The sequence below is a fragment of the Pongo abelii genome, chromosome 5 (assembly GCF_028885655.2).
Source record: "Pongo abelii isolate AG06213 chromosome 5, NHGRI_mPonAbe1-v2.0_pri, whole genome shotgun sequence".
NCBI lineage: Eukaryota > Metazoa > Chordata > Mammalia > Primates > Hominidae > Pongo > Pongo abelii.
In genome coordinates this window covers 145,988,208-146,001,467 of record NC_071990.2, presented here as the reverse complement: position 1 = coordinate 146,001,467, position 13,260 = coordinate 145,988,208, and the positions used below count along the sequence as shown (strand labels likewise).

Sequence of the window (13,260 nt, the reverse complement as noted above, 5' to 3'; positions counted from 1 at the left end):
GCTTCTCAGAGTTGTGTTTAATGTACCCCTAAAGGTTTACATATCAGTTACCTCAATGTTTCACTGATCAAAAAAAGTCTTCAATTTACAGAGAGCGTATTTTATTCTATCCTTATCTTGAGTATGAAAAGTTCATCTCCTAAACTTGTGACCAAATTAAATTGCCCACCCAATTTTGGTTCCTCACTTAATGCCTGATGCTTTCCTGGATCAGAGATGAAGAAACAGCTCTCCTTAAAGGTTTAGGTACAGACACCTCTCAGAATTTGCTGTTCACCTACACACCGCATGAACGCCAACATGCTAGGGTTCTTAGCCACTTACAGGGTCAAAAGAACCCTTCTCCAGTTGTATGAAAGCTATGTACTTTCATAAGAAAACTGCACATCACATATAAAATTTTACCCTGCCCTTTTATCCCTGGCTCAGAAAAGTCTCATCCCCATCAATTCCACCCTGTGAGCTGCTAAATGAAGAGAACACTGAAGAAGTGCCCCAACTTCATGTTAACGATAGACGTCATCAGCCTCTGAGATGCTAAGTGCTGCTCTTTCATATTTGATAAGGTATCAAAGAAATATGAGACAGATTTACTTTATGTTCTTCTAGCAGCTTTTGTAGAGATTTTACGTCATCGTCCAGGGGGCAAGTTTCCATCTTCTGAATGCGCTCCTCTGTGAGTGTTAACCAGGCGGAGAGCTGCTGCAGTTGTTTCTTCTGCAGTTCCATCAGCACGTCGTGCAGCCTGTCCGTGGGGAGCACAGCATTATTCCTACAAGCCTTTTCCCTTTGCAAAGTCAAATATACATTCTGGGCACCAGAGATACAGGGCAAGGGAAGACACCCTTGTCTAAACACTCAAGGTAGCATTTAGTCTTTAAATACAGAAGCCAGGAAAGTAAACTTTTATTTTTTCCTAAATGGAGTTCATTAAATGCAGACAAAGAATGCAAATAGCAGCGCCCTGTATTCATATCAGAATCATTGTTTCTTCAATCAGGAATTCCTGCTTATTAAATAGGTGGAAGTGGCAATGAATGCAGTTTGCTCCTTAAGACACAATACATGAAATAAAATAAACCATGAGAAAGCTTTAAAATAAAAGTCACAAAATGGAAAAGTAGATCAATACTACATAGTCCTGTCTTCACACCAAGTTAATGTTTAGCTAATTTTAATACTGCAAATAAGTAACTGCCCATATGAAATGTCTTTTCCTTTTTTTGGAGACAGTCTCACTTTGTTACCAAGGCTGGAGTGCAGTGGCTGAATCTCAGTTCACTGCAATCTCCGTCTCCTGAGTTCAAGCAATCCTCATACCTCAACCTCCCAAATAGCTAGGATTACAGGCGTGGCCCACCACGCCCAGCTAATTTTTGTATTTTTAGTAGAGACAGAGTTTCACCATGTCACCCAGGCTGGTCTCAAACTCCTGGCCTCAAGTGATCCACCCACGTCGGCCTCCCAAGTGCTGGGATTACAGGCATGAGCCACCACGCCTATCCTCTTTTTCCTTTTTGTTAAATTCTGTATTTCAACTTTTACCTTTTGGTATGGCTAACACATCAAAGGGGAAACAAAGATCATGCAGAATTCCAGCAATATTACCCATAGAAAAGAGTCTTACTTTTCCAAGGCAAGTTCTGTAATCATCTTGCTTTCACAGACATGCAGACATCTACTAGAGCTCAACTGTGCAAAGTAGCCTGTGGAATTCAGTGCATTTCTTGGCTTTCCACTCACCGGGACTGTCTGTCCATACTCTCCACCCTAAGAGCCTCCCATCTAGCATTCAGCAGGGTCATCTGTTCCTGAATCTCAAATTCCTCTTCGTCTGACAGAGTTCCTTGTGTTATCAGTTGGTTGCCTGCCTGCAGGACGCTGCCGACACTGCTCTGGTGTGCAGTCAGTTCCATCATAAAAGCCTAGAAAGGGACATTGTTATAATTTGTGAGCTACTCAGTGCAAAAAAAAAAAAAAAAAGGAAAACTGAACAAATTGCTAATGCCTAACCTAAATGTCAGTGATGCAGAAAAAGGTAGCCTAGTAGAGCGCAAATAAAATAGACATTGACCCCATTTTTTAATCTCTGAAAATAGGAATAAACACCTGTCATAAGTTAAAAGAGAAAAAGCTCAAAGCAAGCAATGTTGCATCTGATAATACCAGCTATTTTAAAGTAAATGCTGACTATGCTACTCATAGATCATGAACATGGAATTCTAAATAAATAAAATAAAAGGCTGGGTGTGGTGGCTCACACCTATAATCCCAGCACTTTGGGAGGCTGAGGCAGGTGGATCACCTAGGTCAGGAGTTCAAGACCAGCCTAGACAACAGGGTGAAACCCCATCTCTAACTAAAAATACAAAAAATTAGCCAGGCATGGTGGCACATGTTTGCTGTCCCAGCTACTTGGGAGGCTGAGGCACGAGAATCGCTTGAAGCCAGAAGGTAGAAGTTGCAGTGAGCCGAGATCACACCACTGCACTCCAGCCTGGGTGACAGAGTAAGACTCTGTTAAACAAAAAAAATTTTATATACATATATATATATATATATATATATAATTTATATATATTTATGTACGTATATATTTTATTTATATATTTATGTATTTATATATTTTATTTATATATAATATATATATATTTTTTTATTTATATATATTTATATATAATATATATTTATTTTTATTTATATATATTTATATATAATATATATTTATTTTTATTTATATATATTTATAAATATATTTTTATTTTTATTTATATATTTATATAATATATATTTATTTTATATATATTTATTATATATTTATATATAAATATATATTTATTATATATTTATATATATATTTATTATATATTTATATATTTATTATATATTTATATATATATTTATTATATATTTATATATATTTATTATATATTTATTATATATATTTATTATATATTTATATATATTTATTATATATATTTATTATATATATTAAATATATATTTATTTTATATATATTTATATATAAATATATATTTATTTTATATATATTTATATATATATTTATTTTATATATTTTTATATATGTATTTATTTTATATATATTTATATATAAATATATATTTATTTTATATATATTTATATATATTTATTTTATATATTTTTATATATGTATTTATTTTATATATATTTATATATAAATATGTATTTATTTTATATATACATAAATATACACATAAAATAAAATAAAATACCATACTCACCCAAGAGGAACTGTTTAAGAAATATTACCACTTATATTATTTTCTATCCAAAACAACAAATAAGATCTGTCAATTAACATAACTATACAAAAGAAAAATTTAACCAAAAGAAATCTCCATATAGTGAAATTCACTATACTGCAATATAGTATGTCCTCAAAGGAGCAGGAAACTTTTATGACATAAAAAATACAGGAACCCCGGGTATTACATTTGTTTAATCATGCAATTAAAAAGAATAATCATTTCCTAGGGAACACTCAAATCTTAAAGATTTGGTGTATTGGTTCACTCCTTTGCTTTTGAAATATAACAATGCACTTCAGAACTGAGCAGTACTATGCAATGATTTTCATCAGTGGCTCTCCAAAACACACAAGGAGACTAAAATCTAAAATCTAATTCTGAGGCACAGTTTAATCACCCATACCAATTTTGTGACAAAGCACTATTTAAATATCACAGTTCCTGAAATAAACCATTGACCTTTCCAAAGAACAGAATTCAGTAGATAACAAATAGGAGAGTAGAGTCCCTGATTAAGGCTCAGGTCCCGTGGGGGACACAGCCTGCTAAGAAACTACAGATATTTACTTCATGGGTTGCAAACTGGTCTTTGACTTCTTCAACATCATCAGAAATATCATCCTGCTCCTGGAAAGTGTCCTCGGCAGAAAGCAACCAGGTCAGCACTTCCTCCAACGCTATCTGATAGCTGTCCAGATCCATGTCAACCTCAGTGACAGTGCTGGGGGTTTCAGCTCGGGGACTCTCATGCTCCTCCTCGGGCGCTGTACTCTGTAAAAACAAAGCCAAGAAAAACCCACACTTATCATGAAAGCAAGAGGTGTTCAGCAAACTCACACTGCATGGCGAACCCAAAGTACACACCACTCTGTCTTAGGCACTAATCCAATTCTCAGGAGCCAAATGGGCACTGCCATGAATGAGTCAGAAGCATTGAGTAAGTCCGCTAGGGTAGCAAAGAGTATAAAAGCAGCATGCACTCATGAATTCTGTACTCAAGGAGATTCTAATATAGTTAGGGACAGAGAACCCACATGAATCACTTCTGAACAGAAATTGAAAAACAGCTATTAGAAAAGTAAATGCCATGGTCCCAACAAGGCATGATATTTGAGTTCAACAAAGGCTAAAACAGTCAGGAAAGTTTCGTAGAGGAGTTGGAACATGTTAGGCCTTTTCTGTAATTTAAAGAAAAAGAAAAGTGAGAATTCTGCTTTGACCCTTAGGTAAATTGCTTTTGCTGAACTGCATTTTAGCATTGCATTTTAGACACTAAAAGACAGCCACACAGCCTGTTGTACTGATTGTATTTTTCTTAGGCAGTTGCCCTCTGGTTTATCTGATGGCCTTTTAGGGCTCACGGAATAAATTTCTTTCAACCTCCTTCTAAATAACTGAGTATTTCCATATATACTTTAAGAGCTTATAACCAAATTGACTCTCCCTAGTTCTTTTGTTCCCTTTCAGAGCAAGACTTCTTTAAGACTTTCCTACATTCTGTCTCTACTTTATCAACTCTCATGCATAATTTTTAAGTAGAATATTTCAAACGTACAGAAATGTATAGAGAACAATACAAAAAATGCTCAAGTATTTAACAGCTACGGTTTGTTAACATTCCCTTTAACTTCAACTTGCTATTTGCCCCATGACTCAACTGAAAAGGATTTTATCAATGTCATCAATAACCTTCCCATTGCCAAACGGACCTTTCTAGCATCATCTTCAGGGTGACCATATAATTAACCAACAAACTAGAGTATTTTTGATGATAACTGTGCTCGAACGACAAATCTAAACCAGAACTGCCCCAAATAATCCTGGAGAGCTGGCCACCCACGTTCCTTGCTTCAGCCCTCGGTAGCACTCCTCAAGGCTGAGCAGCTTGAGCTTTCAGAAGCTTCTTTCCCTGCTTCTGTGACGCTGCCCTGGTTTCCTGCTGGTTCAACAGCAGCTGCTGACTCATAAGTAATGAATCTCCTCAAAATTAAGTTCTAGGCTCTTTTTTCTCCCCACTGTATACTGTGTCTGAGTAATCTCATCTACTCCTACTGGATTTAAAGAACCATCTAGAACCACCTAGGAGTCGATTCCAAACTCTCATATCCCACTATTTTCACATCTCCACTTCAGCGCCTCCTAGGCATATTAAACCATGTCCATATTCAAAACCTTCACTTTCTTCCAAAGCTTGTTCCTCCTCAGGCTTCTCCATCTCAGTAGATGGCTCCTCCCTGCAACTAGGTACTCCAGCTACAAACCTGGGAGCCAGCCCCGGCTTCTCTCTCCTTTATCTTCCACATTTAATACGTAAGTAATTCTGACCTTCCTTCAAAACTTATCTCAAATCCATCCAGACCTTTCCATTTCCACAACCACATACATCCATTTTCTGAACTGGAATACCTGCTGACAAGTGTCTTTACTTTCCTGTTTTCCCCCACCCAACACTCTCACCTTCACAATCCACAGTCCATTTCTCACACAGCAGCCAGAATGATCTTTCAAAAATGTAATCCCATCCTAACACGTACCTGCTGAAAACCTTTCACTGCCTTTCCCAATGCTCTTAAGATACAATTTAAAATTCTTAACACAGTTTACAAAAATACTGTGATAGTAAGAAATCAAGATAGAGTGACAGAAAGAGAGAGAGAGACAGAGAGTTGTATTTTGATAGATTAATCAGAAAAGACTTCTCTGAAAAGGCTCCATTTAAACTGAGGAAAAATGTGCAGGCTGCCATATAATAGTGGGTGCAGAAGCATTTAACAGAGGGGAAACTGCATGAACAAGAATCTTGGGGAAAAAGTGGAAAAAGTCCACTCTAACTGCAGGGCAGAGTAGCAGAGGTAGGCTACAGCTTGTAAACTATAGGAGAAAATGAAGTCTTTAAATAGCATTAGGAGATACACCTAATGCTAAATGATGAGTTAATGGGTGCAGCACACCACCGTGGCACATGTATACACATGTAACAAACCTGCACACATGTACCCTAAAACTTAAAGTATAATACTAATAAAATAAAATAAAATAAAAATGAGTATGAAGGCTGCAATAAAATGAAAACACACACAAAAGATATTTTGGAGGAAGGCTTGAAGAATCCAGGAAACTGAATATATGAGTTAAGAAATGAACCAATCAGCACAGAGTCGAAACAGTGGATAATTAAAAGACAGATGGTGCCAAAGACAGAGAAAGAAAAATGAGTTAAGTTATGGACAAAAAATCCTAAAACTGTAGAGCTAAAATAACCCCTGGAGATCATTCAGCTCCAAACCTGTATACTATAATGAGAATATCTAAGAACCAGGAAAGTTAGTGACCAGCCAAAGGTCACTGAGATAGGCACCAGCATCCATGAGGTGGAGAAGGAAGGCACTATCTAAACACAAATGTTCAGACGGTATTAATTCAAACACATGAGGAAACTTTCAACTGACGGATATTTAAAGAGAAATGCAGGAATTATTCACTGACCACCAGCGTATGTTTGTAGAAAGAACAGGGCAGAAGAAGTCTGGCTATTAGGAGAGTAGCGGATGGCAAGCTATGTCAGAGAGAAGATTAAAACTTGATCACATTTTAGTTTTCAATTAACGTAATTCAGCCTCTAAGACACTAATGAAAGCTTGCAAATGAAGAGGTTAGTGTTAATACACTTGCACTTAATCAAATAGCAAATGTTTTCTGAAGTTCTTATCATGCCACCCTGAGCCCTAAACAGAAGTGATTATTTTATCTACACATCATGAAAAGTAAATGAAGTCTCCTTCCTTTTTAAGAGAGAAGGTCCTTAACTATAAGAACTAAATAAAATATCTCCCCCTTCTAACAAAATGCATTAAGCAAATGAATTTAAAACCCGGTAACAAACTCAGAAGATCATCTGAGCCAACTAAAAAGGTACATCATTAATGTAGAATAATAACTATACTTTTAGAGGCAAATACTTCCTAGCATTTTTTTCAATTATAGTAAGTTAGGAATTTTCCTCAGCATCATTTGATATTCACTACAAAAGAGAGCCATAGGTTCACAATCAGGCCTCATTTCTCAATCCTTTCTTTTCAGTAAATTTTTTTCTTTTTCTATAAATCACACTATTTTTGAAATGGGGGAAATAAAAGGATTGGTACATATTACCCAAAGAAAATTTAAAATAATAAGTAAATTCTCTGAATCTCAGAGGAAGGAAAAAAAAGATGCTATGTCAATTCAAGACTAGTATCATAATACGGGAATTAAATAATATTTTTTAAAGAAATCTGTTAAATGAGAATGCCAAAACAAATCAAGAAGAAAAATGATAATAATGATAGCTGTTGCTTGTTGAGTGTTTATTAATGTTATTTTAGATACTTTGAATTCATTATCTTTATGAAGTTGGTGGTTTTAACCACATTTTGCAGACAAAACTGTGATTGAAAGTTTAAGGAACAACCCAAAACAAGTAGCAGCAGGATGAATTTAAGGTCCAGAGCCCAAGCTGTCTTTCTCTCTGAAATGTAGTTCTTATAATTTTGAAATCTACATGTATATGTTGGTTGCTTGGTCACTAGAATGTTGAACCAAGTGACTTCTCAGGTCCAACTCTTAAGATGTTCTCATCTTATGAATTATAAGGACTGGTTAGACTAAAACAGAATGACATTAAATATGGATTGATTCAAACAGTATAACTAAGGAAGAAAATAAATTATGATTTTATTTCTCTCTTTAAAACTTCATTTACATCCTGATGAATGAAATCATCATAATCCCTTCATGAAAAGCTCACCAAGTAGTTTACCATACATTACTCCTCCTAAAGAAAAGGGAAAATAAGGCTTACATTTTGATAGCCCTTGTGAGATACATAATGGAAAAAAAATCTTTTTTCAACGGCAAAAAAAGAAAGACAATTACTACTTAGAAAAAAAACTAGGCTGATATGAGAAAAACCATCTTTAGCACATGACAGAAATAAAAGCTAGTAATCAGATGATGTGAAAACATAGATTCTCAGCATGTCATGCAGCAGCATGATCAACAGCCCAGTTTTACTGGGTGAAATAAGGTATTTTCCTTCTTAATAAAGTCCATTGAGTTATGGTTTTCTATTACACGCGTGGACAGAATGCTAACTGCTAAGCTGAACTTCTTATGCAAATATAAGCTGAGAAACCAAGATGTTCTCAGTCAAGAAAAAAACCCTCTGAAAGTGTTATCTAGTACCTAGGAGAAAACAAATATGGCAAGCCAAACACCTTAATAAAATGTTACCTGTACCTGTATATTAATTGCCTCTTCTTCACATTCTTTTTTATATTTCCTTGGGAGCGTCTCTACCTCACGGATGGCATCTATGGTGACTTGCTGAGGTAGCACCTCAAACAAAGATGTTAAATACATAATTATGGATTTCTTGTCAGGAAGCTGAACGGCAACATCTAAAAGTGGAAGAACATAAGAACCAGCTTAAATCAGGTGTCCAAAATATGTGAATTGCTCAATATCAGATATAAAATAACTCTCCTTAGTACCCATAAACAATACCTAATATATAATCTTTGCAATACCAGTAAATTGCCACTTCATAATATATGAGACAAAGGCAAAAGGGATTACTTATTTTTGTTCAGTATCTCATTTTTTAAAGTCTTCCCTAAAAGCCTCCCCAAAATGGTCAAAGATAAGCTACCATATGTTACCATTTAAGATAAAGATACAGACTTTATTCATACTATGAAAATAAGTCTAGAATTCAATCCTGCAACATTTATAACTAAAGTCTTTACATCACATGCAAGAAGCTCACATAAAAATGCATTTTAATGGACTAACCAGATACTGAATTTATCTAATAATTACATTTTCTTAAAACTTTAACTCTTACTTAATTTAGATTAACTATTGTCCAGTGCTGTAGTTAAATTTCTACCTAAAAGATCCTACAAATTGCTAAGTACAAAAGTATTAATAACTGTCAGTAATAAAATGACTTGCACCTATACTCCAAAAAGGAAAAGGTTCTTCAAGTCTCATAATTCATTTTAAAAAGGACAAAGAAACACTGCTTTTCAAGAATGCAAAATTGTAAAGCAAAATCAAGGTTGAAATTAAATACTGAACAATACCTTCAGGATCTAACAGCTTTTCAATTCCCAAATAAGTTTGAGCCTTGCTGAAGGCATGTTCAAGTCTCTCAATTGGTGACATTTTGACAACTTTATCCCAGCTGAAGAGATCAGGTCTGAAAACCATGCAAATAAAATGCAATGAAGATGAAATATGTGGAAACAAAGTAGGCATTGTTATAATCTAATACATTTTAGTTTTAGATTATTTTTATTTGTGAGGTTTTTTTGAGTTTATTTTTATATCCCGAAGGCTTGTCAAATACATACTTGAAATTAATTCACAAATATGAAAATAACAGATAATACTTTCCAAGGATCTTGTATTAGCTAAATAGGACTGCTATTTTCTGTGGTAACCATTAAGACTAGAAGTGGTATATAATGTTCCCAAAGAGTAGAAGAAGAAAAGGCGGTAAGGGGAAACCTACCAATACAAAAAGAGATAAGAAGGTTAAAAAAAAAAAAAAAAACATAGAAAAAATAAGAAAAATGAGCAGCTCACACTATGTGGTAAAAATGAACCTAAATATATAAATCATCATAATCAATCTTAATGGACTAAATTCTTCAATTAAAAGATCAAGATTAGCAGAACACAAAATCCAGCTCTAATCTGTCCTCAGGATATTCCTAAAACAAAAGCCTTGGAAGAGTTTCCCTCCAATCCCCCGCTTCCATGCTACTATATTGTCTAGGACTGTATTTCATTTCTATCCTGATTTTCTTTTAATCTCACAAATTGGACATTATTGTTGCTTTGACTTATCCAAAAGTTAATCATTTTCTTTATTCTGTGTCTGTTCTTGCATGTTAGACCCACCCACCTTCTGGGATGTACTTCCCCCACTTCCCTCCCTGAATTCATCTCCCATTACTCCCCCCACTCAGGTCACTGCAGCCACTGGCCTCTCCTATGCCAGGTGCCTCCTCTGCTCTTGTCTGATGTATTTTCCTTCAGTGTGTGTACTATTTCTATATACTACACAACTTTATTATTGTCTGTCTCCCTCTGTTGGAACATAAGCTCCAGGAGAACTAAGATTTTTGCCTGTTTTGTTCTTTGCTGTATACCCTGTGTCTAGCACATAAAAGGCACCCCACACATATTTGTGGAATCGATTAATTAATAAATGGAAAGGCATATTAGCTAAAATTCTACAGTTTCTTGATAAAATCCCTTAACCAACTAAAAACCTAGGGCAACCTCCTTTAACCTCATAAAAAGTGTACCAAAAAAGCTACAAAAAATATCATTCTTATGGTAAAACACTAAAAGCACTCCTTTTGTTATCAACAACAAAAATTCTACCCACTATCACCAATTCAAATCAACATTGCATTGAAGGACAAGGCACAACAGAGAACAAAAAAGAAAACAGAAGAAATAAAAGGATCATAATTCTAGGACATTCTAATCCCTCCTCCCCCAAAAAACCTACAATCTACAGAGACAAACTTACTAAAATTTGTAAGAACTGATTAAGTTTCCGGATATAAGATGTAGAAAAGTCCATTGCACTTTTATATACCAGCAAAAAAAAAAAAACAGAGGAAATGAAACTTGAGAAAAGTAATCATTTACAACAACAATAAAACACAACAAATTTTGCCTTTGGCATTTAAATCCCTGATCCATGTAGAAATCATTATTTTTTTTTTTAGTGTGGTGAAGTAAAGATCCAATACATTTATTTGTATATGGGTAATCAATTGTCCAAACCATCTATTAATCTGCAATGTCAGCTCAAGCGTATATCAGATTTTCCTGTATAATGGAGCAATTTCTGAGTTCTTAATTTTATTAGGTTGAACCATATGAAAACGCCATTCTTATATAGCAAAAACACTCACGTATCGGCAATTTCATGTGGTTCAGCTTATATTGGCGTGTATTGATAGTACTGCATAGTCTTAATTAATATAGCTTCATAGTTTGGGTTTCTTTTTGGAAAGTATTTCAGCCTGGTTCTTAGAAGTCTACTGGCTATTCTTGGGCCTCGTCTTTTATATAATTAGAATCTGTTCACAAGTTTCATTAAAGAAAATTTGGCTATTTTTAATTGGTAATGCATTAAATTTACAGAGTTTTACTTTCCGTATGAGAAGAAAAGCTAACACAATTTTTTGTATACATTCTCAGTGCTGAATGAGTGGGGTTGAACTATGTGAATTATTTCATATTTTTTAAATTCAAAAAAATGCAGGAGAAACTATGGACCTTGTATTGTGGCATTTAAGTCCTAAGGAAATCAAAACTTCATGGGTAGTTTTCTTCCATATTTCTTTTCTTTTTTCTTTTTTCTTTTTTTTGAGACGGAGTCTCGCTCTGTCGCCCAGGCTGGAGTGCAGTGGCGCGATATCCGCTCCCTGCAAGCTCCACCTCCTGGGCTCACGTCATTCTCCTGCCTCAGCCTCCCGAGTAGCTGGGACTACACGCATGCGCCACCATGCCCGGCTAATTTTTTGTATTTTTAGTAGAGATAGGGTTTCACCGTGTTAGCCAGGATGGTCTCCATCTCCTGACCTCGTGATCCGCCCCCCTCGGCCTCCTAAAGTGCTGGAATTACAGGCGTGAGCCACCGCGCCCAGCCGATATTTCTTTTCTGAAGGTTTTGGTAGAACATGTGCAGAAAGGAGAGCAGTGGGACTGGAGAAGGGGCTTCAGGGAGTAGTGGTGGCAGCAAAGGGACAGAGAGGAGACACGAATTTGTAAAGCCCACTTCTAGATAGAGTAATGTCTCACTTATGTCGGTGGAGGACAGCATTAAAGGCGAGTCCATCTGTCCAGCTGGTGGTGAAGTTGAGGACATTGACTTGGCTGTAGGGCCTAGTGGTCTGACGCACCCAGCTGAGCAGGATCTTCTCACTGTTCGTCTGCTGCAGGTCCGACATGACATCCTTCATGACATCTTTCACCTATATAAGAGAAACCAGGCCTGTCTATAACTAATACTTCAATAATTTACTTCAATTTACTTCAATGAAGTCCTTGAAAAAGCAATATTGCACTAATTAACCATTATGGAGCGGGTAACTGGCATTCATTTTACTTCAGATTTTTCTGTAGACACTAGAGCAATACATTTTAACAGTGATTATTTTGGGGGACTAGAATTTGAGGTGATTTTTACCTCACTTTTATACATTACTGTGTTTTCTATATCTTAAAAGCAATACTTGTACTATGTTTGCTTACAATAAACATAACTTTCATAGTCATAGAAAGTCATATTTGAACTCTATGTGTTTACAAAGACCTTTTCAATTAAAAAAATTTTATTTTCTACAAAAATGAGAAAGGAAAAACTTTTGAGTGACTACAAAATAAAGTATCTTTCCTGATTGCAATCACAATTATACTCTAGAACTAACATTTTATATTATTATTCTAAATTAGTAAATATGTTCTATGAAAGTGCTCAAAGAATAACATAGATCTATCTAAGGGACACAGGAGCCAATTTAAGGGGCTCACACTGGCCAAATCTAGGACGACTTGAACACTGAAATGAGTGCTAGTAAAAGATTATAAACCTATGCAAATGTCCATGAATCTATACTGATAGACAAATGAATAAATGAATGGAGAGAGAGATAAGATAGAGAAACAAGAAACGAGGGGAAGCTCTTCCTTACAAGTAGAAAGCCAACTAATGTAGAAGGATTAATGAAATTAGAAAATCATTATCTATCAAGCATCATAATAATAGCTGGTCCAGGCAAAAATTATGGGTGCTGAAACTAATGAATAAAAGTTTGATAAAAACTAAATATTTATACAGTCTCAAAGTATATCCTCACCTGATACTTTTAATAACAAAGGGTAGTCAATTTACAGGGAA

The 13,260-nt window shown here is 35.2% G+C and overlaps 1 protein-coding gene across 8 annotated transcripts in view; it reads right to left on the bottom strand.

Moving 5' to 3' along the window:
* UTRN (utrophin) overlaps positions 1-13,260 on the bottom strand; it is a 573,989-nt gene that overhangs the window by 419,947 nt on the left and 140,782 nt on the right. For all 8 annotated transcript variants that reach the window (XM_063724628.1, NM_001372253.1, XM_024247835.3 and 5 more), the window contains 6 exon segments: positions 12,162-12,334; positions 9,416-9,531; positions 8,568-8,728; positions 3,858-4,061; positions 1,744-1,925; positions 595-745 (listed from right to left, as the gene is read on the bottom strand). In XM_063724628.1, coding sequence (XP_063580698.1) covers positions 595-745; positions 1,744-1,925; positions 3,858-4,061; positions 8,568-8,728; positions 9,416-9,531; positions 12,162-12,334 — 987 coding nt within the window.